This window comes from Pseudophryne corroboree, chromosome 1, assembly GCF_028390025.1.
Source record: "Pseudophryne corroboree isolate aPseCor3 chromosome 1, aPseCor3.hap2, whole genome shotgun sequence".
NCBI classification, from domain to species: Eukaryota; Metazoa; Chordata; class Amphibia; order Anura; family Myobatrachidae; genus Pseudophryne; species Pseudophryne corroboree.
This window is the reverse complement of record NC_086444.1, coordinates 463,763,721-463,790,357: the sequence shown is the minus strand read 5'-3', so window position 1 is coordinate 463,790,357 and position 26,637 is coordinate 463,763,721. Positions and strand designations below refer to the sequence as shown.

General features: G+C 44.9%; 1 protein-coding gene and 1 non-coding gene across 2 annotated transcripts in view; both read left to right on the top strand.

Moving 5' to 3' along the window:
• Positions 1-26,637, top strand: part of SECISBP2 (SECIS binding protein 2) — a 179,113-nt gene that overhangs the window by 141,090 nt on the left and 11,386 nt on the right. Inside the window, exon 10 of the mRNA XM_063948674.1 lies at positions 25,383-25,537. Coding sequence (XP_063804744.1) covers positions 25,383-25,537 — 155 coding nt within the window. The remainder of the gene's footprint in view (positions 1-25,382; positions 25,538-26,637) is intronic.
• Positions 477-662, top strand: LOC134960378 (U2 spliceosomal RNA). The gene has a single exon (XR_010187748.1). It is a non-coding gene; the product is annotated as a U2 spliceosomal RNA (small nuclear RNA).

Below are 26,637 nucleotides of genomic sequence, written 5' to 3'. Positions count from 1 at the left end.
GGCGGCCGTGACCTATGATATCACACTGCCGTGTCTTCAAGGCATAAGTCACAACCAGAGCACGACTGATCCTCTAAGAAGAGCTCGGGCCAACAGTTCACTCTGAAGGTGCAGGAAGCTGCTCTGGCTCCGCGGCACACCTTGCAACTGGTCGCGGCACAGGCACACTGGTTGAAAAAGCCTGGCCTATAGTATAATATACACAATAGCAATTATTCTGGGACTATTGCAGGTTTCTGTACTTAGCCCAGCAACTATGCCAAATATACACATGATATTTGCTTGTTAGAATATCCTACCTGTGTTGTCATGCACAAACAATGCCCTCTCCTCACAAATATAGTGGCTATTACTGTGTTCAGCATTTAGTCCACCAAATTGGTGGTATATCTTTATTCAATAGCTGGTATAGTGGGAATTTTACTGCCTCTATTATGTAGCCCACCAACTGCAACCAATATGCAAGTGATATTTGCTTATTATCTCAGCCTTTTAGCAAAGTTCAGGTGTAATATTTGTTTTTATCAGTTTAATATCTGATACGCTCCCTATTTAGGGACCATATAGTACATGAATTTTTAATAAGATAGAAGAGGACCTTGCTCTGTCCACTTTATACATTGACCTGGTATTGCAGTGCGTCCAGGACCAGTACACAAATACCGGTATTGTCAGAGTCTGCCTTAGCTTGCACTATGACAAGGGACTGGTAATCTGTTTACTACTTAGCCCACAAGCCTTGGTAAAATGTTAATGGCTGAGTTAATGTAAAATACTCTGTGGTCAATACTTTCACCTAAAGCAGTGATTGTTGGTAGTCTGTTTTCCTTTCGTTATTTCTATGTCAAGACACAAGACAGACTATTTTATTTTTTTTATTTTTTTTGTGCACTATGTACCTATAAATTGCCAAAATGGCTGCACAGACCTAAACGCTCCTTATGCAGCTTATACTGTGCAGTGAGCCAGGTCCTTGACGGACACTGTAGCTCAGTTACTTCAAAGGACAATCATTTGTCCTAATGGTTATGATCTCTAGCTATGGTCACTTCTAAGGCAGGTCTTAGTTTTATACTTCCTGGTGTCTGTCTGAGATGGCTACCTCAAGCAGGATGATTGCGTCCTCAGGCTGTACCGCCAATTGGAGGAGTACTGCGCCTCCCTCTATTTCGTTCCTGGTTCTGATCCACATTTTTAGGCTTCATCTCAGGAAATTAGTAAAATAAATCCTGTCAGGGAGGATGCTTCAAGATAGGAATAAGAAATAGACTACTGAGTTAATTGGTTTCCACCTCTTCCCTCACGTTGGGACGATGTAGCGGTTCATGTTTCCAGGGTAATGCGTCTGTCTCTAGTACACAATATTGTCGCTTCAGATCTGATGCCTCACATTTGCAGACAGTATTTCTTTATCCTTTCACTGATGAAGACACTGACCTGATGGAGGTTCCACTAATAATTAGTGGACGCATCCATCATGTGGTGGCCTAAGACGACTGTCTTTCCTAAAGTACAGTATGTGACCCTAAATCACCGCGGATTGACAACAGCGAGGCCGTTATTAAATTGGTATTCATTCTGACAGGAATATTCCTACGCCCTATCCTGGCTAATGCATGGATCTTAGAGCGTTTGCAGATTGCATAATGCAAGTTGTCCATTATTGTGTAAGATGATCCTTTTCAAATTATCCATTGACAGATTGGGTCTCTGAAGCTCTATCCTCTGTCAATGTTGTTTTCTTGGATTCTATTTCTATTCAATCTTGCATCTCTACCCTGTCGATGACGCCCATATATTCATTTTGATTGCGATTTGTGTAATTCTGCTTCCAAATCAAAGCGTGCCTTGCAGGCAGGAGCAAATAGCTCTAGCAGTAAGGTGTCTGCCTTCAGTATAACAGGTCATGGGTTCTCATTCTGAGTATGACTGCTAAGAAATGTGTTATTTAAAATAAATATCAATTAAATATGTATTCTTTTAGAAGGCATTTGTCCACCTGGAACTCGAGCTTCCGATATGTCCTCTGCAGGGCTCATGGAGTCGGGAGGTCTGGTTCTTAGTGGGGGGAAAACCAACTTTCTCAGATTCCACTGGTCCGTTGGATATACCGAATTATATCATGAGCACATATTCTGAATCTTGGGGAACACGTACCAAGCAGGATTCTTTGTTACCCCCCTTATTTGTGTTTCATCCAAGAGACAGTCTCTAATTCTTGCAGTCTTTTCGCTATCCAACACGGGAGTATTCATTCCAATCCCTTTCCCATCAACAGGGTCTAGGGGTTTTTACTGTTATTTTCCCATCACTGCCATATTTGGTTGATTGTTGCAAAAAGATATCCGTCTCATGCACCTTTTGTCATACACATCTACAGTGGCCCTTGGTTCCGAATTTCTTACTTCGCGGAGGATGGTGTTCAGGGGTCTTCTTTTCGACCGCAGGTATCTCGGTCTTTTGGCTGAGTGCAGGATTTCCAGACCAGAATACACTCTTTTCTGCAGTTTCCTCAGGGATCAGTGATCCATGGCATACACTTCCTCTGCAAGATAGAGGCGACTTTACAGGTGGCTCCATTCTCCCGGTCTCATGCCTGGATTCTTCAATCTCAGATTCTATGTTATTAATCCCAGGCAGAATTGAGTTTACATAAACAACAGTTCAGTCTGTCACTTCAAATACGACAATGTCTTCGTTGGTGTCTACACAATCCAAATCTGACCCATAGGACTCCATTATCTGTCTTGACATGGAAGGTCATAATCACAGTCACTAGTCTCAGAAGATACGGTTTTGGGTTTGAACTCTGGTTTTCAAAAAACATTGAGGTCCGCAGTGGTGATGTCACTTCCATCTCCGGGCAATCCACGACGCCTTGGCTCCAGCTCAAGTCTTTCTACAGGTGCTCGCTTTGGCAGCACATATAAAAAAAAAAAAATTACAAAATATTGGAACGATACAGATAAGATTAGCTTGGTTTTGCAGCCCGCATCCAGTCGAACTTCGAAACTGCAGTGGCCTATGTCAACATGTACAGTGGCACTTGCAGCTGGAGAGCAGTCGGAACGGTATCTCACATATGCAGAGGGTGGAACTTTGGGTTCCGGCAATATCTGCCGTCTCCAGTTCCAGAATGGACACCTAGGAAGCGGACTTCCTGGGTTATCATGCTTTTCTTCCCTGAAAAGTGTGAAATAATCCAACAGGTTTTTCTGATTTTGATGTACCTGTGTGACAAGGCGACTTTGACCTCAGGGCTTCTCGTCTCTGCAAAAAAGACTTCCTTGGTACGGTGATCGCTCCGGGGATCCTCTTGTGGCAATCATGGACGTCGTGTTAGCTTGTTGTCACTTTCATCTGGCATATTTGTTTCTGCCTCTGGCAAAATCCCGTGAGTGCTTCAACGCATTTGACCAGTGGCTCTTTCGGTCTAACTAAATCGCTCCAGATTTGCCTGCCGACACTGCTCTGCAATGCTTCAGACCAGGGTGGCCAAGGCTCCTTATGGTCTATCTCTTCGGCTAGATCTTCACTTTCAAACTTTGTGTCATCACCGGGATTTGTCTGGTCTGCTGGTGACGGCGTGATTGTGGAGAACAGTATCATCAGAGTAATAAGTTTACCTCAGTCAGTAGCCCTGACTATGTTTCAGGCTCGCAAACCAATCACAGTGCCCAGTAAAACTTTTCATCTTTTGGTGCGAATATTAAGGCCTCTCAGCTGAAGTTCTTTTTCGCCTCTTGTCCTTTCTGTAGAACAGTTGTCAGAAGGACTTTGTCTTATCTTCAGACACAGGGTTCTGCTCTAGATTTTCTTTCCCAGAGATGGTTACCAACATTCTTACGGATGTTCGGTGTTTCCTTCACAGCTTTTTGCATATACAGTTTTCCTGTGTAGCTCCTGTGTCTCCTTTCCAGAGCTGTTTCTGAGTTGGCAGCCCTTTGCTGCAGTCCACCTTTGTTGGTTTTTCTTTTATGATAGAGTGGTTTTACATACAAAACTCCTTTATTTCAACGCAGGAGCTGTGGCTCAGCGCACTAATGCTAAAGACCAGTGTATATTGAGACCTGTGTTCAAGACAAACCTTGAACCGTATCATTTAAAGCTCGCCGTATGCACACGTTGTTCGTTCTTAGTGGTGCGTCCCAGCGAGGTTGACCGGTCTCTAAGAACACTGAGGCTCGTTGGGTCACATCAGCTACCCATCAGCCTTATGTGTCCTCTGCTGTTCCTGTTCCTGACCCTCTGCGGAATTGTGCGACTCAGGCAGTTGGGGTCTTCTGGGCTGTTCGCTGAGGTGCCTCTATTGTGCAGCTGTGTAGAGCGGCAACCTTCACAGGGTTCTATTGTTTCCATACTTTTGGTATGGGGGGATGCCTCTGTTGGGCATCTGATCTTGGGGGTGGATTTCCCGCCTGTTCCCCCCCCCCCCACCACCTCTTTGGCTTGCTTTGGGATATCACCCAAGTGTAAGTGCGCAGCATCCCCCAGATGGATGATAGAGAAATTTGAATTTTTTACTTACCGTAAAATCTCTTTCTCTGAGTCTATTTGGGGGACACTGCGATCCCTTCCCTTTTGTCTGGTTATTGATTGTTGGTTTTGTTTTCTCTCTCGGCTTTATTGAACTTTAACTGAGGAGTACTTCCTGTGAACAGGGGGTTGATGGGAGGGGTTAGAGGAGAAGAAGTTCGTTATTTTCATAGCCTATGCCATACTCCCGCTTCATCGCTGGCGGCCGCCGTTCATCTACTACTATTACCAGTAGATGAACGGCGGGGTGAGCGGCTTTGCATAGCGTCCTGCTATGGAAAGCCGCTCACCCCCGCTGACATCGCTGGGCAGGAGGGAAAAGCGCTCCGTGTGTATGCACTGAGTGCTTTTCAGCCCAGCGATGTCAGCGATCATTGCTATGCATACACGCCCAGTGTGTATACACCTTAACACAAACTAAAGTGCTAATGAGAGGTACAAAATCAATGATACATCCCTACATACACAGGTGGATGTTATGATAACTATCTGATATGGCCTAATGGGTCAGAGTAGCAGGATCTGGCATATCTATAAACATAAGCACCTATTTACTATTCTACAATGAGAAAAAGAAAAATTCTTAAGTTAACCTGGGACTTGAAGATTGAGGTTTCACATAAATCACTCTAGAGATTTGGTAAGGTTATAAGAAGTGTTCACAATAAAAATGGTAACAAACCAATCACATAGCAAAAGCAGTGTTGTTATCACAAAGTTATAGTTGGCAGGGAGAGATCAATAGAACATGGGTCATCTCTTCATGTAATTGCCCCTAATGGGCTTAAGTAGAAAGATAAAGTAAACATAGTGAGGGGTGAAAAACAATAGCACAGGAATAGGTACCATGATGTAAGTATGGACGGGGCTAATCTAAAGCTGTAAATGACAAAGTCAGAAGTAAAGGTGCCAGTTAGTGACCCGATTTGTGCAGAGCCTGAACTGATAGCAGCTCCCGAGCATGTTGTATAGCCTGTATTAAGTGAATAGCAGGCACCATTGAGCCCCTTCTGCCAAGACAGAGACACCGTCCATCCATGTGTTAGGGTATGAGTCACTCTGAGTATAGAGGAGGCTAGACGTGGGGGAATTAACCCCTTCCAGGTTCTGGGGACAGCAAGCAGTGGGATCAGGCATCACTACAGGTGGAGAAATTTCAGTTGTGGATGCATCCGCAGACCAAAATCCAGGAACCTTAGAATCCACCACGGCGTCTATTCGAGATAGCAGACGATTGATTCGGTTATCCAAATATGATACTGTAGAATAGAAATAACCAATTCTTTGCGCAATAAACACTCTGAGTGCAGCCCAGTTTTACACAAAGGGATTTCACCAAAACCCAAAGAAACAAGTGCAAAGATACAGACTGAGTAAAACCAGTGGCGCAGACAGAAGGAACATGCAAAATAATATCAACAATCACAACCTGATTAGCTCATTTGGGGATGCCAATGTTGTTTTGTTAATGAATGTATCCATTCTCGATATTGACCTCAAAAGAGAAAATAATTGATAGTGCAACACCGTTTAATAACAAAAGGAATCCCAATTTTTTATTTTAGTCCCACTCACATGAAAGGACTTTATCATCGCATGTAATAGAATTCCACAGTGCAGCCAAGATCATGCGTCTTTCCCGTATTCCTCTAGGTCAATACCTCGGGAGAAATATCATTAGTGCAACACTGTGAGATATTTCTTAAAAACAGTTTTAATCTTTAAAAAAACACACTCACATTACACATAAAAAATATCAGCATATAAAAACATGGGTTTTTTTTCCTCACAAACAGCAGAAATGAATCCCAGAAAAAAAGTCCTGGAAGTCCACACCGATGTTAAGAGTCCCAAGTAAACCCCTCCGAGATGTCCACAGTCACAGGCACCTTGCTTAACGCGTTTCGGACCTCCAACGATTCGGGTCCTTCCTCAGAAGCATGGTGCACCTTATGTCCCACTGGATATTTATACCCAACAGACAAAACAGATAGCTCCTCCCGGTTCCTGTGTTTCTGAGCGCCAAAAAGCCGAAAACGAGACGTGGTCCCCCTCCTACGTCACTCCCGGACGTCCCGCTCCTTACTTCCGGCGGCGACGGAAGTGACGTATTAGATCCACATGCGTTCCACCGACCTACTTCCGGTCGCGGCTTTTTTAAAATCATCTGTTTCATCCGCATGCGTTCCACCAGTGTGCAAATCCCGTAGTTTACCCGAGAATTGCTCCTTTCTGGATATTGGGTACTGAGGGTTCATTACACATTGCTCGTCCTAATTAATTAGGCACCAAACAGCCTCACAGGAACCGGTGGTCCTCAAAAAAATATTAAAACATCATAATTAAGTGATTATAATTAAAAGAAACAAGGGAGAAAAAGATTCAATACAAATAGATAAATAAAGCTAAAACAGGGTGAATTTATTACTGGAAGAAACTATAATCATAAGAAATGCTTCAACTCAAAGTCTCCATTGAGACCTTGGGGAACTAATGTTTTTAATTGAAATATCCACCGCATTTCAGCTTTAGAGAGTCTTAGGTCTATATCTCTACTCCTCCAGGTGGCTTTTACTTGTTGTATTCCCCAAAAAGATTTAATGAAGCATTCCTTTGATTTATGTTTCTCCTTAAAGTGAGCAGAAAAAGTGTGTGACTCAAGGCCTTTTTTTACATTATAAATGTGTTCAGCCATCCTGGTTTTCAGGGTCCTGGTCGTTTTACCAATATATAATAGATCACAGGAACATTTTACTGCATATATCACATACTTAGAATTGCAGGTGATAAAATCCCTGATTGGATATATTTTCCCATTGGCAGTGAACTCTTTAATTTTAGATGGATTATTTTCTGTTGTTAGTCTACACATCGCACATAGGCCACAACGATGGAAACCTTGGATCCTCAGACTTGTACGTTTTTCATCTTCCACCGAACTACGTACTACTTTATTCTTAATATTCTGTGCCCTGCGATATATAAAGGAGGGTTTTTCAGGTAACTCTTTACCGATCAACGGATCCCTTTTGAGTAATGGCCAATTCCTTCTTATACAGTTTTCAATCTCCCTAGAATTGGAGCTAAATCTACTAATAAAGGACCAGTTATATTTCTCATCCTTTTGTCCCTTTATCAGTATTTTTCTGTAAAAGAGACAACCTATCTACTTCCTCTAATCTCTTCTCTGCCCTTTCTAAGGAATCTTTCTTATATCCTTTTTCCAGAAATCTCAATCGTGTTTTTTCTATTTGTTCTTGACATATTTCCGGTTCTGAACAATTTCTTTTTATTCTACTATATTGTCCAAAAGGGATTCCACTCAACCAACTTTCGTGGTGTAAACTATCTCTGTATATATAACTGTTACAATCTGTGGGCTTTCGATAGTTTTTTGAATGTATTACTCCATTTTTTATATATATACATAGGTCAAGAAAAATGATATTACTTTTACTCTTTTGGAAGGTAAGGGATATATTAAAGTCATTTATATTCATTGACTCACAAAAAGTAGTCAATTCCTCATCTGAACCCCTCCAAATAAATAAAATATCATCTATAAACCTTTGCCAGGATACCAGGCCTGCCCCCAGCTGCCCATCGGGCCATATAAAATGCTCCTCCCAATATGACATAAAAAGGTTAGCATAACTGGGGGCAAACCTGGTACCCATGGCAGTTCCTACAGATTGGACATAATAGACCCCGTCAAAGAAAAAATAATTATTTTTTAAAATGAAGTCTATTCCTCTCAAGATAAAATCTCTGCTGTTCATATCAAGATTACTTTTATTTAAAAAGAAAGAAACAGCTTCTAAACCCTTGTCAGCATCAATAATTGTATAAAGTGTACTGACATCAGCACTACAAAGGGTATAATTTGCTCCCCACTCCATGTCATCAATTCTATTTAAAACATCCTTAGTGTCCCTCAAGTAGGCCCTTGTTTGTTTTACCAAAGGTTGTAAAAACCCATCAATTACAGCTGATAAATTGCTAGTAATACTATTCGTACCGGAGATTATCGGTCTCCCGGGGGGGTGTATAGGGTCTTTATGAAGTTTCGGCAGGACATAAATAGTTGGTATAGATGGGGTTTTTATATTTATGAAGTCCGACTCACTTTGAGTGATAACTCCTTTTTCCACAGCCTCTGCAGTGAATTCTAAGAGGGCTTTCATAATTTTATCTGTAGGGTCCCCCTTCAGTTTTTTATATGTGTTCCCAGTTTTTAGTTGTTTAAAGATCTCTGCCATATAGACCTCTCTATCTAAAAGAACTATACTCCCCCCTTTATCCGCCGGTTTTATCACCAGGTTTTTATCTTCACGAAGGCTCTTTAATGCAGCATATTCACTTCTTGTTAAATTGCATTTTGACAATTTCTTTGGATTTGCTAAAATCTCCTCTATTTCCTCTCCGACAATTTTGCCGAAGCAGTCAATAAAACTCCCCTTACAATAAGTGGGGTAAAAAGAAGATTTATTCTTATATTGGGGTCTAGGTTGAGATTCAACCTCTTTTATAACGCCTACACTATCCTGATTTTTATTCAGAAAGAACCTTTTCACTGTTAATTTTCGAATGAACTTTTGTAGATCTATATAAGTATCGAAGGGATCTGCTTTAGTACTTGGGGCATATTTAAGCCCCTTCATTAGTACCTTTTCTTCCTCGGTGGATAATGATCTTGTACTTAAATTGAAGATTTTCATCTTATCCTGTTTATCATTATCCAACACTACTTTAGGTATTCCTTTCTTTTTAATTTTAACACAGCCCCCTCTTTTTCCTCTACGTGTTTTAGGTTTAGTTATTCTTTCCTTCAAAACCTCCGTCTGAACCTGTTGTCCTGCTCTAAAAAAGGAGATGTATTCCCGGAGTCATTCCAATCCTCCCTTAATGGTGAGAATCTGTTTGTATTGGACCTGAAATTCCTTTTGAATGAACTATAAATTGGTCTATTATCACTGTACTGTTTCCTTGGCCATCTTGCTTTTGGATAGTCAGAATAGCCCTCCTCATCTCGTACTACATCTTGACTAAAATTACGTTGATTTCTAAAATTAAATCTACGTCTAGGTCCCTGATTTATCTTAAAGTTTACTTCACTATTTAAACCATTGTTCCTATTTGAAGGGAGACTCTTCTCCTCTCCCCTATAGTGCTTTTTTATAGGTGGATTAGGTCTTTCTTGAGATATATTCTTATCACTATCCTCTTTAACATTTTTACGATCCCTATAAAACTTTCGAGTTTTTCTTTCCCTTAACTCCCTTGTTTCTTTATTTATTTTTCTCATAATCTCTTCTTCCGCTGATTTAAAATCCTCTAACTCTTTAAAAGGGTTGATCATAGTTAATAGATTATTGATCTCATCATTCAGGGTTTTTAATGCTTTTTTCCTCTCTTTCAGAATGAGGTCAATAAGTTTATGTGAACAATGATCTAAGATCCCTTGCCATTCATCACAGAAAGTCCCATCATCAGTATTGAAGGATGGTGGTTTTTGGATCTGTAACCCTTTGGGTATTAAACTCTCTGATTGGTATTTATCTAGCGTGATTATCTCCCACCAGATTCTATTCTCTCGTAGCATCACGGTTTCTAATTTTTTACAGATGCTAAACAGATCCTCATCACCAAAATTATCCTCTCTGGGGGTGGTAAGAAAAACATCTTTCACATTCTCATTTCTATTATCTCTGAACGAAAACATGTTTGCAGCAAAATAAGGTTAAATGGTGAAAAACAAATACTTTAGAATAGAAATAACCAATTCTTTGCGCAATAAACACTCTGAGTGCAGCCCAGTTTTACACAAAGGGATTTCACCAAAACCCAAAGAAACAAGTGCAAAGATACAGACTGAGTAAAACCAGTGGCGCAGACAGAAGGAACATGCAAAATAATATCAACAATCACAACCTGATTAGCTCATTTGGGGATGCCAATGTTGTTTTGTTAATGAATGTATCCATTCTCGATATTGACCTCAAAAGAGAAAATAATTGATAGTGCAACACCGTTTAATAACAAAAGGAATCCCAATTTTTTATTTTAGTCCCACTCACATGAAAGGACTTTATCATCGCATGTAATAGAATTCCACAGTGCAGCCAAGATCATGCGTCTTTCCCGTATTCCTCTAGGTCAATACCTCGGGAGAAATATCATTAGTGCAACACTGTGAGATATTTCTTAAAAACAGTTTTAATCTTTAAAAAAACACACTCACATTACACATAAAAAATATCAGCATATAAAAACATGGGTTTTTTTTCCTCACAAACAGCAGAAATGAATCCCAGAAAAAAAGTCCTGGAAGTCCACACCGATGTTAAGAGTCCCAAGTAAACCCCTCCGAGATGTCCACAGTCACAGGCACCTTGCTTAACGCGTTTCGGACCTCCAACGATTCGGGTCCTTCCTCAGAAGCATGGTGCACCTTATGTCCCACTGGATATTTATACCCAACAGACAAAACAGATAGCTCCTCCCGGTTCCTGTGTTTCTGAGCGCCAAAAAGCTCCGCTGTGAGGAAGGCTCCCAGGACTCTCCCCTGCACTGCACTACAGAAACAGGGTAAAAAAACAGAGAGGGGGGGCACTTTTTTGGCGATATTGATATATTAAGCTGCTATAAAGGAAACAACACTTCTGTAGGGTTGTTCCTATATATTTATAGCGCTTGGGTGTGTGCTGGCAAACTCTCCCTCTGTCTCCCCAAAGGGCTAGTGGGGTCCTGTCTTCGATAAGAGCATTCCCTGTGTGTCTGCTGTGTGTCGGTACGTGTGTGTCGACATGTATGAGGACGATGTTGGTGTGGAGGCGGAGCAATTGCCGGTAATGGTGATGTCACCCCCTAGGGAGTCGACACCGGAATGGATGGCTTTGTTTATGGAATTACGTGATAATGTCAGCACGTTACAAAAATCAGTTGACGACATGAGACGGCCGGCAAACCAGTTAGTACCTGTCCAGGCGTCTCAGACACCGTCAGGGGCTGTAAAACGCCCTTTACCTCAGTCGGTCGACACAGACCCAGACACGGACACCGAATCTAGTGTCGACGGTGAAGAAACAAACGTATTTTCCAGTAGGGCCACACGTTATATGATCACGGCAATGAAGGAGGCTTTGCATATCTCTGATACTGCAAGTACCACAAAAAGGGGTATTATGTGGGGTCTGAAAAAACTACCTGTAGTTTTTCCTGAATCAGAGGAATTGAATGAAGTGTGTGATGAAGCGTGGGTTAACCCCGATAGAAAACTGCTAATTTCAAAGAAGTTATTGGCATTATATCCTTTCCCGCCAGAGGTTAGGGCGCGCTGGGAAACACCCCCTAGGGTGGATAAGGCACTCACACGCTTATCAAAACAAGTGGCGTTACCGTCTCCTGAAACGGCCGCCCTCAAGGATCCAGCTGATAGGAGGCTGGAAACTACCCTGAAAAGTATATACACTCATACTGGTGTTATACTGCGACCAGCCATCGCCTCTGCATGGATGTGCAGTGCTGGGGTGGTTTGGTCGGATTCCCTGACTGAAAATATTGATACCCTGGATAGGGACAGTATTTTATTGACTATAGAGCAATTAAAGGATGCTTTTCTTTATATGCGAGATGCTCAGAGGGATATTTGCACTCTGGCATCGAGAGTAAGTGCGATGTCCATATCTGCCAGAAGAAGTTTATGGACGCGACAGTGGTCAGGTGATGCGGATTCCAAACGGCATATGGAAGTATTGCCGTATAAAGGGGAGGAATTATTTGGGGTCGGTCTATCGGATTTGGTGGCCACGGCAACAGCCGGGAAATCTACCTTTTTACCTCAGGTCCCCTCCCAACAGAAAAAGACACCGTCTTTCAGCCGCAGTCCTTTCGTTCCTATAAGAACAAGCGGGCAAAAGGACAGTCATATCTGCCCCGAGGCAAAGGAAAGGGTAAGAGAGTGCACCAAGCAGCTCCCTCCCAGGAGCAGAAGCCCTCCCCGGCTTCTACAAAGCCCTCAGCATGACGTTGGGGCTTTACAAGCGGACTCAGGGGCGGTGGGGGGTCGACTCAAGAATTTCAGCGCACAGTGGGCTCACTCACAGGTGGACCCCTGGATCCTGCAGGTAGTATCTCAGGGTTACAGGTTGGAATTCGAGAAGTCTCCCCCTCGCCGGTTCCTAAAGTCTGCTCTGCCAACGTCTCCCTCAGACAGGGCGACGGTATTGGAAGCCATTCACAAGCTGTATTCTCAGCAGGTGATAGTCAAGGTACCCCTCCTACAACAGGGAAAGGGGTATTATTCCACACTATTTGTGGTACCGAAGCCGGACGGCTCGGTAAGACCTATTCTAAATCTGAAATCTTTGAACCTGTACATACAAAAATTCAAGTTCAAGATGGAGTCACTCAGAGCAGTGATAGCGAATCTGGAAGAAGGGGACTTTATGGTGTCCCTGGACATCAAGGATGCTTACCTGCATGTCCCAATTTGCCCTTCACATCAAGGGTACCTCAGGTTCGTGGTGCAAAACTGTCATTATCAGTTTCAGACGCTGCCGTTTGGATTGTCCACGGCACCTCGGGTCTTTACCAAGGTAATGGCCGAAATGATGTTTCTTCTGCGAAGAAAAGGCGTATTAATTATCCCTTACTTGGACGATCTCCTGATAAGGGCAAGGTCCAGAGAACAGCTGGGGGACGTAGTAGCACTAACCCAAGTAGTGCTGCAACAGCACGGGTGGATTCTGAATTTTCCAAAATCTCAATTGACCCCGACGACACGTCTGCTGTTCCTGGGAATGATTCTGGACACGGTTCAGAAAAAGGTGTTTCTTCCGGAGGAGAAAGCCAGGGAGTTATCCGAACTTGTCAGGAACCTCCTAAAACCAGGAAAAGTGTCTGTGCATCAATGCACAAGAGTCCTGGGAAAAATGGTGGCTTCTTACGAAGCGATTCCATTCGGCAGATTCCACGCACGAACTTTTCAGTGGGATCTGCTGGACAAATGGTCCGGATCGCATCTGCAGATGCATCAGCGGATAACTTTGTCTCCACGGACAAGGGTGTCTCTTCTGTGGTGGTTGCAGAGTGCTCATCTGTTAGAGGGCCGCAGATTCGGCATACAGGACTGGGTCCTGGTGACCACGGATGCCAGTCTGAGAGGCTGGGGAGCGGTCACACAGGGAAGAAACTTCCAGGGAGTGTGGTCAAGCCTGGAGATGTCTCTTCACATAAATATACTGGAGCTAAGAGCGATTTACAATGCTCTAAGCCTGGCAAAACCCCTGCTTCAGGGTCAGCCGGTGTTGATCCAGTCGGACAACATCACGGCAGTCGCCCACGTAAACAGACAGGGCGGCACAAGAAGCAGGAGGGCAATGGCAGAAGCTGCAAGGATTCTTCGCTGGGCGGAAGATCATGTGATAGCACTGTCAGCAGTGTTCATTCCGGGAGTGGACAACTGGGAAGCGGACTTCCTCAGCAGACACGATCTACACCCGGGAGAGTGGGGACTTCATCCAGAAGTCTTCCACATGATTGTGAACCGTTGGGAAAAACCAAAGGTGGATATGATGGCGTCCCGCCTCAACAAAAAACTGGACAGGTATTGCGCCAGGTCAAGAGACCCTCAGGCAATAGCTGTGGACGCTCTGGTAACACCGTGGGTGTTCCAGTCAGTGTATGTGTTTCCTCCTCTGCCTCTCATACCAAAAGTACTGAGAATTATACGGCAAAAGGGAGTAAGAACGATACTCGTGGCTCCGGATTGGCCAAGAAGAACTTGGTACCCGGAACTTCAGGAGATGCTCACGGAAGATCCGTGGCCTCTACCTCTAAGACGGGACCTGCTTCAGCAGGGACCGTGTCTATTCCAAGACTTACCGCGGCTGCGTTTGACGGCATGGCGGTTGAACGCCGAATTCTAAGGGAAAAAGGCATTCCGGAAGAGGTCATCCCTACCCTGGTAAAAGCCAGGAAGGAGGTGACTGCACAACATTATCACTGCATTTGGAGAAAATATGTTGCGTGGTGTGAGGCCAGGAAGGCCCCGACGGAGGAATTTCAACTGGGTCGATTCCTACATTTCCTGCAAACAGGATTGTCTATGGGCCTCAAATTAGGGTCCATTAAGGTTCAAATTTCGGCCCTGTCGATTTTCTTCCAGAAAGAATTGGCTTCAGTTCCTGAAGTCCAGACTTTTGTAAAAGGAGTACTACATATACAGCCCCCGGTTGTGCCCCCAGTGGCTCCGTGGGATCTTAATGTAGTTTTGGATTTTCTCAAATCCCATTGGTTTGAGCCACTCAAATCGGTGGATTTGAAATATCTTACATGGAAAGTAACCATGCTACTGGCCCTGGCTTCAGCCAGGAGAGTGTCAGAATTGGCGGCTTTATCGTATAAAAGCCCATATCTGATTTTCCATTCGGACAGGGCAGAACTGCGGACGCGTCCTCAGTTTCTGCCTAAGGTGGTTTCAGCGTTTCACCTGAACCAGCCTATTGTGGTGCCTGCGGCTACTAGCGATTTGGAGGATTCCAAGTTGCTGGACGTTGTCAGGGCATTGAAAATATATATTTCAAGGACGGCTGGAGTCAGAAAATCTGACTCGCTGTTTATACTGTATGCACCCAACAAGCTGGGTGCTCCTGCTTCTAAGCAGACGATTGCTCGTTGGATTTGTAGCACAATTCAACTTGCACATTCTGTGGCTGGCCTGCCACAGCCTAAATCTATCAAGGCCCATTCCACAAGGAAGGTGGGCTCATCTTGGGCGGCTGCCCGAGGGGTCTCGGCATTACAACTCTGCCGAGCAGCTACGTGGTCGGGGGAGAACACGTTTGTAAAATTCTACAAATTTGATACCCTGGCTAAAGAGGACCTGGAGTTCTCTCATTCGGTGCTGCAGAGTCATCCGCACTCTCCCGCCCGTTTGGGAGCTTTGGTATAATCCCCATGGTCCTGACGGAGTCCCAGCATCCACTAGGACGTCAGAGAAAATAAGATTTTACTTACCGATAAATCTATTTCTCGTAGTCCGTAGTGGATGCTGGGCGCCCATCCCAAGTGCGGATTGTCTGCAATACTTGTACATAGTTATTGTTACAAAAATATCGGGTTGTTATTGTTGTGAGCCGTCTGTTCAGAGGCTCCTACGTTTGTCATACTGTTAACTGGGTTCAGATCACAAGTTGTACGGTGTGATTGGTGTGGCTGGTATGAGTCTTACCCGGGATTCAAAATCCTTCCTTATTGTGTACGCTCGTCCGGGCACAGTATCCTAACTGAGGCTTGGAGGAGGGTCATAGGGGAGGAGCCAGTGCACACCACCTAGTCCTAAAGCTTTTATTTTTGTGCCCTGTCTCCTGCGGAGCCGCTAATCCCCATGGTCCTGACGGAGTCCCAGCATCCACTACGGACTACGAGAAATAGATTTATCGGTAAGTAAAATCTTATTTTATATATCGCAGGGCACAGAATATTAAGAATAAAGTAGTACGTAGTTCGGTGGAAGATGAAAAACCTACAAGTCTGAGGATCCAAGGTTTCCATCGTTGTGGCCTATGTGCGATGTGTAGACTAACAACAGAAAATAATCCATCTAAAATTAAAGAGTTCACTGCCAATGGGAAAATATATCCAATCAGGGATTTTATCACCTGCAATTCTAAGTATGTGATATATGCAGTAAAATGTTCCTGTGATCTATTATATATTGGTAAAACGACCAGGACCCTGAAAACCAGGATGGCTGAACACATTTATAATGTAAAAAAAAGGCCTTGAGTCACACACTTTTTCTGCTCACTTTAAGGAGAAACATAAATCAAAGGAATGCTTCATTAAATCTTTTTGGGGAATACAACAAGTAAAAGCCACCTGGAGGAGTAGAGATATAGACCTGAGACTCTCTAAAGCTGAAATGCGGTGGATATTTCAATTAAAAACATTAGTTCCCCAAGGTCTCAATGGAGACTTTGAGTTGAAGCATTTCTTATGATTATAGTTTCTTCCAGTAATAAATTCACCCTGTTTTAGCTTTATTTATCTATTTGTATTGAATCTTTTTCTCCCTTGTTTCTTTTAATTATAATCACTTAATTATGATGTTTTAATATTTTTTTGAGGACCACCGGTTCCTGTGAGGCTGTTTGGTGCCTAATTAATTAGGACGAGCAATGTGTAATGAACCCTCAGTACCCAATATCCAGAAAGGAGCAATTCTCGGGTAAACTACGGGATTTGCACACTGGTGGAACGCATGCGGATGAAACAGATGATTTTTAAAAAAGCCGCGACCGGAAGTAGGTCGGTGGAACGCATGTGGATCTAATACGTCACTTCCGTCGCCGCCGGAAGTAAGGAGCGGGACGTCCGGGAGTGACGTAGGAGAGGGACCACGTCTCGTTTTCGGCTTTTTGGCGCTCAGAAACACAGGAACCGGGAGGAGCTATCTGTTTTGTCTGTTGGGTATAAATATCCAGTGGGACATAAGGTGCACCATGCTTCTGAGGAAGGACCCGAATCGTTGGAGGTCCGAAACGCGATAAGCAAGGTGCCTGTGACTGTGGACATCTCGGAGGGGTTTACTTGGGACTCTTAACATCGGTGTGGACTTCCAGGACTTTTTTTCTGGGATTCATTTCTGCTGTTTGTGAGGAAAAAAAACCCATGTTTCTATATGCTGATATTTTTTATGTGTAATGTGAGTGTGTTTTTTAAAGATTAAAACTGTTTTTAAGAAATATCTCACAGTGTTGCACTAATGATATTTCTCCCGAGGTATTGACCTAGAGGAATACGGGAAAGACGCATGATCTTGGCTGCACTGTGGAATTCTATTACATGCGATGATAAAGTCCTTTCATGTGAGTGGGACTAAAATAAAAAATTGGGATTCCTTTTGTTATTAATTATTTTCTCTTTTGAGGTCAATATCGAGAATGGATACATTCATTAACAAAACATTGGCATCCCCAAATGAGCTAATCAGGTTGTGATTGTTGATATTATTTTGCATGTTCCTTCTGTCTGCGCCACTGGTTTTACTCAGTCTGTATCTTTGCATCCAAATATGATAGTAGGAGATTACTCAGTTAATCGATGCAGCGCTTCAGTAGCCTTATTCAGTGAATAGGGGTTGTCCTTGGTGACTGGAGAGATATGTATGGGAGGCACCTCAGCTCTGGCCAGCAGCAAACTGAAATGACGCCCCAGCTGAGAGATCCAATACCTCCAATGTAACATGGAGATGTAGCTGCAGACAAAAAGATTTCTACTTTGAAAACCAGCTCCAGCGACTTGCAAGCCGTAGAAGAGGAATAGTTGAGTGGGAAAGACTTGCACGTTCTCCCCGATAATCGCGCCCATAAAATGGCGGATGGTCATATCCGCCTGATACCTTGCAGGCTGGATTCCGGCGTGATAAGAGTGGCTCCAGACCCAGGACCCATACAGAAAGTGGCAGTAGGGTGTTAGAAAGTCTGTACGTAGCTGGGTAAAAGCAATCCCAGGGTAAAGCTGCAGTTTGGGAGCAGTTATTGAGCAGCTGGGTCCAAAGCCCATATGAAATGCGGCCACACTTGGTGCCCCGCCCACTGGAAGTCCCATGTTCTATTTTTTAATATGGTTTGGAGCTGCAAATTGCATTGCTGTGTTGAATGAAACTGAAATATTATCCATACGCTCAGTCATACATATAGGCAAAATAGTATCAAGGTGCCTGGAATTATCATGACAAATACGGGTTGAGTATCCCATATCCAATATGCTTGGGACCAGAGGTATTTTGAATATCACACTTTCTCTGACGTCCTAAGTGGATGCTGGGACTCCGTAAGGACCATGGGGAATAGCGGCTCCGCAGTTGACTGGGCACAACTAAAAGAAAGCTTTAGACTACTGGTGTGCACTGGCTCCTCCCACTATGACCCTCCTCCAGACTTCAGTTAGAATCTTGCGCCCGGCTGAGCTGGATGCACACTAGGGGCTCTCCTGAGCTCCTAGAAAGAAAGTATATTTTAGGTTATTTATTTTACAGTGAGATCTGCTGGCAACAGACTCACTGCAACGAGGGACTAAGGGGAGAAGAAGCGAACCTACCTAACTGGTGGTAGCTTGGGCTTCTTAGGCTACTGGACACCATTAGCTCCAGAGGGATCGACCACAGGACCCGACCTCGCTGTTCGGTCCCGGAGCCGCGCCGCCGGCCCCCTTACAGAGCCAGAAGCAAGAAGTGTTCCTGAAAATCGGCGGCAGAAGACTTCTGTCTTCAACAAGGTAGCGCACAGCACTGCAGCTGTGCGCCATTGCTCCTCATGCACACCTCACACTCTGGTCACTGATGGGCGCTGGGGGGGGGGGGGCGGGCGGGGCGCCCTGAGGGCAATATAAGACACCTTGGCTGGCAAATCTACACCATATATAGTCAGGAAGGCTATATAGGTGTAAAAATACCCCTGCCAGAATTCCAGAAAAAGCGGGAGAAGTCCGTCGGAAAAGGGGCGGGGCCATCTCCCTCAGCACACTGGCGCCATTTTTCGCTCACAGCTCCGCTGGAAGGAAGCTCCCTGGCTCTCCCCTGCAGTCTACAAGCTACAGAAGGGTAAAAAAGAGAGGGGGGGCACTAAATTTAGGCGCAGTATATATAATATAAGCAGCTATAAGGGAAAAACACTCATTTATAGTGGGATCCCTGTGTTATATAGCGCTCTGGTGTGTGCTGGCATACTCTCTCTCTGTCTCCCCAAAGGGCTTTGTGGGGTCCTGTCCTCAGTCAGAGCATTCCCTGTGTGTATGCGGTGTGTCGGTACGGCTGTGTCGACATGTTTGATGAGGAGGCTTATGTGGAGGCGGAGCAGATGCCGATAAATGTGATGTCACCCCCTGCGGGGTCGACACCTGAGTGGATGGTGCTGTGGAAGGAATTACGCGACAGTGTCGACTCCTGGCATAAAAGGTTTGACGACATACCAAATGTGGGACAGCCGGCTTCTCAGCCTGTGCCTGCCCAGGTGTCTCAAAAGCCATCAGGGGCTCTAAAACGCCCGCTACCTCAGATGGCAGACACAGATGTCGACACGGATACTGACTCCAGTGTCGACAACGATGAGACTAATGTAACTTCCAGTAGGGCCACACGTTACATGATTGAGGCAATGAAAAATGTGTTGCACATTTCTGATGTTACCCCCGGTACCACAAAAAAGGGTATTATGTTTGGAGAGAAAAAACTACCAGTAGCTTTTCCTCCATCCGAGGAGTTAAATGAAGTGTGTGAAGAAGCGTGGGCTTCCCCTGATAAGAAACTGGTAATTTCTAAGAGATTACTAATGGCGTACCCTTTCCCGCCAGAGGATAGGTCACGTTGGGAAACATCCCCTAGGGTGGATAAAGCGCTCACACGCTTGTCACTACCGTCTCCGGATACGGCCGCCCTGAAGGAATCTGCTGATAGAAAGCAGGAGGCTATCCTGAAGTCTATATATATACACACAGGTGTTATACTGAGACCAGCTATTGCTTCAGCATGGATGTGCAGTGCTGCAGCTGCGTGGTCAGATTCCCTGTCGGAAAATATTGTTACCCTAGACAGGGACACTATATTGCTAACCGTAGAGCATATTAAAGACGCACTCTTATACATGAGGGATGCACAGAGGGATATTTGCCGGCTGGCATCTAAAATAAGTGCAATGTCCATTTCTGCCAGGAGATGGTTATGGACTCGGCAGTGGACAGGAGATGCAGATTCTAAAAGGCACATGGAAGTTTTGCCTTATAAGGGTGAGGAGTTGTCCGGAGATGGTCTCTCGGACCTCGTTTCCACAGCAACAGCTGGGAAGTCTACATTTTTACCCCATGTTCCCTCACAGCCAAAGAAAGCACCGTATTATCAGGTACAGTCCTTTCGGCCCAATAGGGGCAAGCGGGTTAGGGGTGCGTCCTTTCTGCCCAGAGGCAGAGGTAGAGGGAAAAAGCTGCAGCATTCAGCCAGTTCCCAGGAGCAAAAGTCCTCCCCCGCTTCCTCTAAGTCCACAGCATGACGCTGGGGCTCCACAGGCGGAGCCAGGTACGGTGGGGGCCCGTCTCAAATATTTCAGCAATCAGTGGGCTCGCTCACTGGTGGATCCCTGGATCTTTCAAGTAGTATCTCAGGGGTACAAGCTGGAATTCGAGACGTCTCCCCCCCACCGTTTCCTCAAATCTGCCTTGCCAACCACTCCCTCAGGCAGGGAGGCAGTGTTACAGGCAATTCACAAGCTGTATTCACAACAGGTGATAGTAAAGGTGCCCCTACTTCAACAAGGACGGGGTTACTATTCCACAATGTTTGTGGTACCGAAACCGGACGGTTCGGTGAGACCCATTTTAAATTTGAAATCCTTGAACACATATATAAAAAAATTCAAGTTCAAGTTGGAATCGCTCAGGGCGGTTATTGCAAACCTGGACGAGGGGGATTACATGGTATTACTGGACATCAAGGATGCTTACCTGCATGTCCCCATTTACCATCCTCACCTGGAGTACCTCAGATTTGTGGTACAGGATTGTCATTACCAATTCCAGACGTTGCCGTTCGGTCTATCCACGGCTCCCAGGGTCTTTACCAAGGTAATGGCCGAAATGATGATACTCCTTCGAAATAAGGGAGTTTTAATTATCCCGTACTTGGACGATCTCCTGATAAAGGCGAGGTCCAGGGAGCAGTTGTTGGTCGGGGTAGCACTATCTCGGGAGGTGCTACAACAGCACGGCTGGATTCTAAATATTCCAAAGTCACAGCTGGTCCCTACGACACGTCTTCTGTTCCTGGGGATGGTTCTGGACACAGAACAGAAAAAAGTGTTTCTCCAGGAGGAGAAGGCCAAGGAGCTGTCATCTCTAGTCAGAGGCCTCCTGAAACCAAAAGAGGTGTCGGTGCATCACTGCACGCGGATCCTGGGAAAGATGGTAGCTTCCTACGAAGCAATTTCATTCGGCCGGTTCCATGCAAGAACCTTTCAGTGGGACCTGTTGGACAAGTGGTCCGGATCGCATCTTCAGATGCATCGGCTGATAACCCTGTCTCCAAGGACAAGGGTGTCTCTGCTGTGGTGGCTGCAGAGTGCTCATCTTCAAGAGGGCCGCAGATTCGGCATACAGGACTGGGTCCTGGTGACCACGGATGCCAGCCTTCGAGGCTGGGGGGCAGTCACACAGGGAAGAAACTTCCAAGGACTATGGTCAAAGTCAGGAGGCTTCCCTGCACATAAATATTCTGGAACTGAGGGCCATTTACAATGCCCTAAGTCAGGCAAAACCCCTGCTTCAAAACCAGCCGGTACTGATCCAGTCAGACAACATCACGGCGGTCGCCCATGTCAACCGGTAGGGCGGCACGAGAAGCAGGACGGCGATGGCAGAAGCCACAAGGATTCTCCGATGGGCGGAAAATCACGTGTTAGCACTGTCAGCAGTGTTCATTCCGGGAGTGGACAACTGGGAAGCAGACTTCCTCAGCAGGCACGACCTACACCCGGGAGAGTGGGGACTTCATCCAGAAGTCTTCCAACTGATTGTAAACCGTTGGGAAAGGCCACAGGTGGACATGATGGCGTCCCGCCTAAACAAAAAGCTAGAAAAGTATTGCGCCAGGTCAAGAGACCCGCAGGCGATAGCTGTGGACGCTCTAGTGACACCGTGGGTGTACCGGTCGGTTTATGTGTTCCCTCCTCTTCCTCTCATACCAAAGGTACTGAGGATAATAAGGAGAAGAGGAGTAAGAACTATACTCATTGTTCCGGATTGGCCAAGAAGAGCTTGGTACCCGGAACTTCAAGAAATGATCTCAGAGGACCCATGGCCTCTGCCGCTCAGACAGGACCTGCTGCAGCAGGGGCCCTGTCTGTTCCAAGACTTACCGCGGCTGCGTTTGACGGCATGGCGGTTGAACACCGGATCCTGAAGGAAAAGGGCATTCCGGAGGAAGTCATTCCTACGCTGATTAAAGCTAGGAAAGAAGTAACCGCAAACCATTATCACCGCATATGGCGAAAATATGTTGCGTGGTGTGAGGCCAGGAAGGCCCCAACGGAGGAATTTCAGCTGGGCCGTTTCCTGCACTTTCTACAGTCAGGGGTGACTATGGGCCTAAAATTGGGTTCCATTAAGGTCCAGATTTCGGCTCTATCGATTTTCTTCCAGAGAGAACTGGCTTCACTACCTGAAGTTCAAACTTTTGTTAAGGGAGTGCTGCATATTCAGCCCCCTTTTGTGCCTCCAGTGGCACCTTGGGATCTCAACGTGGTGTTGGATTTCCTAAAGTCACATTGGTTTGAGCCACTTAAAAGCGTGGAATTGAAATATCTCACGTGGAAAGTGGTCATGTTGTTGGCCTTGGCTTCGGCCAGGCGTGTATCAGAATTGGCGGCTTTGTCATGTAAAAGCCCTTATCTGATTTTCCATATGGATAGGGCAGAATTGAGGACTCGTCCCCAATTTCTCCCTAAGGTGGTATCAGCCTTTCATCTGAACCAACCTATCGTGGTGCCTGCGGCTACAAAAGACTTGGAGGCTTCCAAGTCGTTGGATGTAGTCAGGGCCCTGAAAATTTATGTTTCCAGGACAGCTGGAGTCAGAAAGACTGACTCGCTATTTATCCTGTATGCGCCCAACAAGTTGGGTGCACCTGCTTCAAAGCAGACTATTGCTCGCTGGATCTGTAGTACGATTCAGCTTGCACATTCTGCGGCTGGACTGTCGCATCCTAAATCAGTGAAAGCCCATTCCACGAGGAAGGTGGGCTCTTCTTGGGCGGCTGCCCAAGGGGTCTCGGCTCTTCAACTTTGCCGAGCAGCTTCTTGGTCGGGGTCAAACACGTTTGCTAAATTCTATAAGTTTGACACCCTGGCTGAGGAGGACCTAGAGTTTGCCCATTCGGTGCTGCAGAGTCATCCGCACTCTCCCGCCCGTTTGGGAGCTTTGGTATAATCCCCATGGTCCTTACGGAGTCCCAGCATCCACTTAGGACGTCGGAGAAAATAAGAATTTACTCACCGGTAATTCTATTTCTCGTAGTCCGTAGTGGATGCTGGGCGCCCATCCCAAGTGCGGATTGTCTGCAATACTTGTATATAGTTATTGTTTAACTAAAGGGTTATTGTTGAGCCATCTGTTGAGAGGCTCAGTTGTTATCATACTTTTAACTGGGTATTTGTATCACGAGTTATACGGTGTGATTGGTGTGGCTGGTATGAGTCTTACCCGGGATTCAAAATCCTTCCTTATTGTGTCAGCTCTTCCGGGCACAGTATCCTAACTGAAGTCTGGAGGAGGGTCATAGTGGGAGGAGCCAGTGCACACCAGTAGTCTAAAGCTTTCTTTTAGTTGTGCCCAGTCTCCTGCGGAGCCGCTATTCCCCATGGTCCTTACGGAGTTCCAGCATCCACTACGGACTACGAGAAATAGAATTACCGGTGAGTAAATTCTTATTTTTCCATATTTTGGAATATTTACATACCGTAATGAGATATCTTGGGGATGGGACCCAAGTCTACATACAGAATGCATGTATATTTCATATACCTATACACAGAGCCTGAGGGCAATTATATACAAAATTTGAAATAATTTTGTGCATGAAACAGTTTGTCTACACTCATGAAATTCAAATATACCTTATACGCATAGCCTGAAGATAAATGTATACAATATTTTTTATATTTTTGTGCATTAAACAACCATCAGAAAACAAAGGTGTCACCATCTCAGTTGTGCTTTAGAAATTTTGGAAGTTTGGATATGGGAGACTTAACCTGGATTGCTTGTTTTTCTTCAGAATAATACCTTTTAAACTCTGAAAATTGTCATTCATTAATTTATTTATGAAATAGAATACAGGTTGAGTATCCCATATCCAAATATTCCGAAATACGGAATATTCCGAAATACGGAATTTTATTGAGTGAGAGTGAGATAGTGAAACCTTTGTTTTTTGATGGCTCAATGTACACAAACTTTGCCACCAAAACAGCTCTGACCCACTGAGGTACAGATGGAGCCACACTAATCGTGGCTCCATCTGTGCCTGTGCGGGCGCGCCTATTGCCTGGTCCGGGAGGGCGCGCGCACGTCCGTGATGCGCACACGCTCCATTCAAGTGAATGGGAGAGTCTCAGTGCGCTCCCGGCATGACTAGGCAGACGGATCGCCTAGTCACGCCGGGAATGCTGGTATGCGACGGAGCTACCTCAGATGAGCGAGGCTCCATCTGTATGGGCTCCACAAAACGGTATCCGGACTCCAGGTCGACAACAAAAAGGTCGACACACCTTAGGTCGCCGCCAATTGGTCGACTTTAGGTCGACAGGAACAAGGTCGACATGGAAAAGGGTCGACATGAGTTTTTCATAATTTTTTTCTTTTTTTGGAACCTTTTCATACTTAACAATCCACGTGGACTGCGATTGGAATGGTAATCGGAGCGGAGCGAAGGCACCATGCCCGAAGCATGGCGAGTGAAGCGGTGCACTAATTGGGGTTCCCGGTCACTCTACGAAGAAAACGACACCAAAAAAACATAAAAAACTCATGTCGACCTTTTTCCATGTCGACCTAAGGTGTGTCGACCAATTGGCATCGACCTATTGTGTGTCGACCTTTTTGTTGTCGACCTGGAGTCCCAGACCCCCACAAAACATCTGAGGGTACCCCATTGTGTGTGTTGTAAACTGTGGGTGTGATTGTGTCTGAAGATGTGTATACCACACATCTTCAGACACGAAAGATAAGAAAGGGGATAGCGTGTGGGTAAATGTCAGTGATTCTGATGTGATGACTTTATGTATATCTTTCTCCAGGTGGTTTGGATGACACTCTGCAAACAATTATTAACTGTGCCTGTGAGCAGAATGTTCCCTTTGTGTTTGCACTTAATCGCAAATCTCTGGGCCGATGTGTGAACAAAGCTGTCCCTGTTAGCGTGGTTGGGATATTCAGTTATGATGGAGCCCAGGTGAGGAGCTTTTTAACCTTTGTTTTCTAGTAAAATAGCAGGTATTGTATGGAGAATTAGAAAGTAACCTTGAGAATGAATCAACTTGTATCTGGCCAAAAGGTGTGTGAGTAATCTATACGCATGTAACTGGTAATTAATCATGGTTGTGCTCCTGTGATGTACAGTTCCGGCTTAGGTGCCCAGTGTGCTCCGGTAAATAACATCTAACATAGGAGTATATTCCTGTTTGTTTTGTCTTTGTACAACCCAGCTAAATTCCGAGAGTTTGAAGCAGGTTCAAGCAGTAAATAAACATTGGAAAATATGTCGCTGGAGTTTTCTTACCAAAATTCACACACTGTATATAATAGTAAATTAATATAGTTCCTTTGTCCTCTCCTTGTCGTTCCTTCATTTCTTTTTTTATTTTATTTATTTTCCTTCTTTCCTCATTTGTAACCCCTTCTAATATTGCACTTACTTGATCTCAGGGAAACAAACAACATACTTTCTTTATTTCAGCAGCGCTCAATATGGATCCGTATCTCCTCATCTGTCCATACTGTACAGTGTCTCTCCAATATATGCTTTCCCATGGCTTCAAATATCTTCAAATTGTTTCTGTCTCCCAATCCACATTCAGTCCACTGTTATCTGCTGATAATCCTAGTGTCCTCCAATATGAGCAGCATATATACTCCGAAAAGGAATGAGAAAAAATATGGAGAGCATCTACCACATTAAAAGTGGCACAATTTATTTCACACACAATATAAAATGACATCCACATGGTAAATGTTAATCATAACTCTAGGATCAGGAAGACTTTACAAGTATGAAATGGAAGGGCAGCAGTACATGCCCCTTCTTCTGAACAAAGAAATCTTGCAGTTTGGCTTAAGTTTGCAAGTTTGCATCTGACTGACTTCTAGATCAGTGCCCTTTGGACAGACAAGGGGGCTAATTCATACCTGATCGTAGCCGTGCAGCTACGATCAGCCACCCTGACGTGCGGGGAGACGCCCAACACAGTCCGCCCGGCATTTCTGTGCCCCCCCTCCCGCCACACAGATACAAAAGCGTTGCATGGCTGCAATGCTTTTGTACCTGAAGATTAG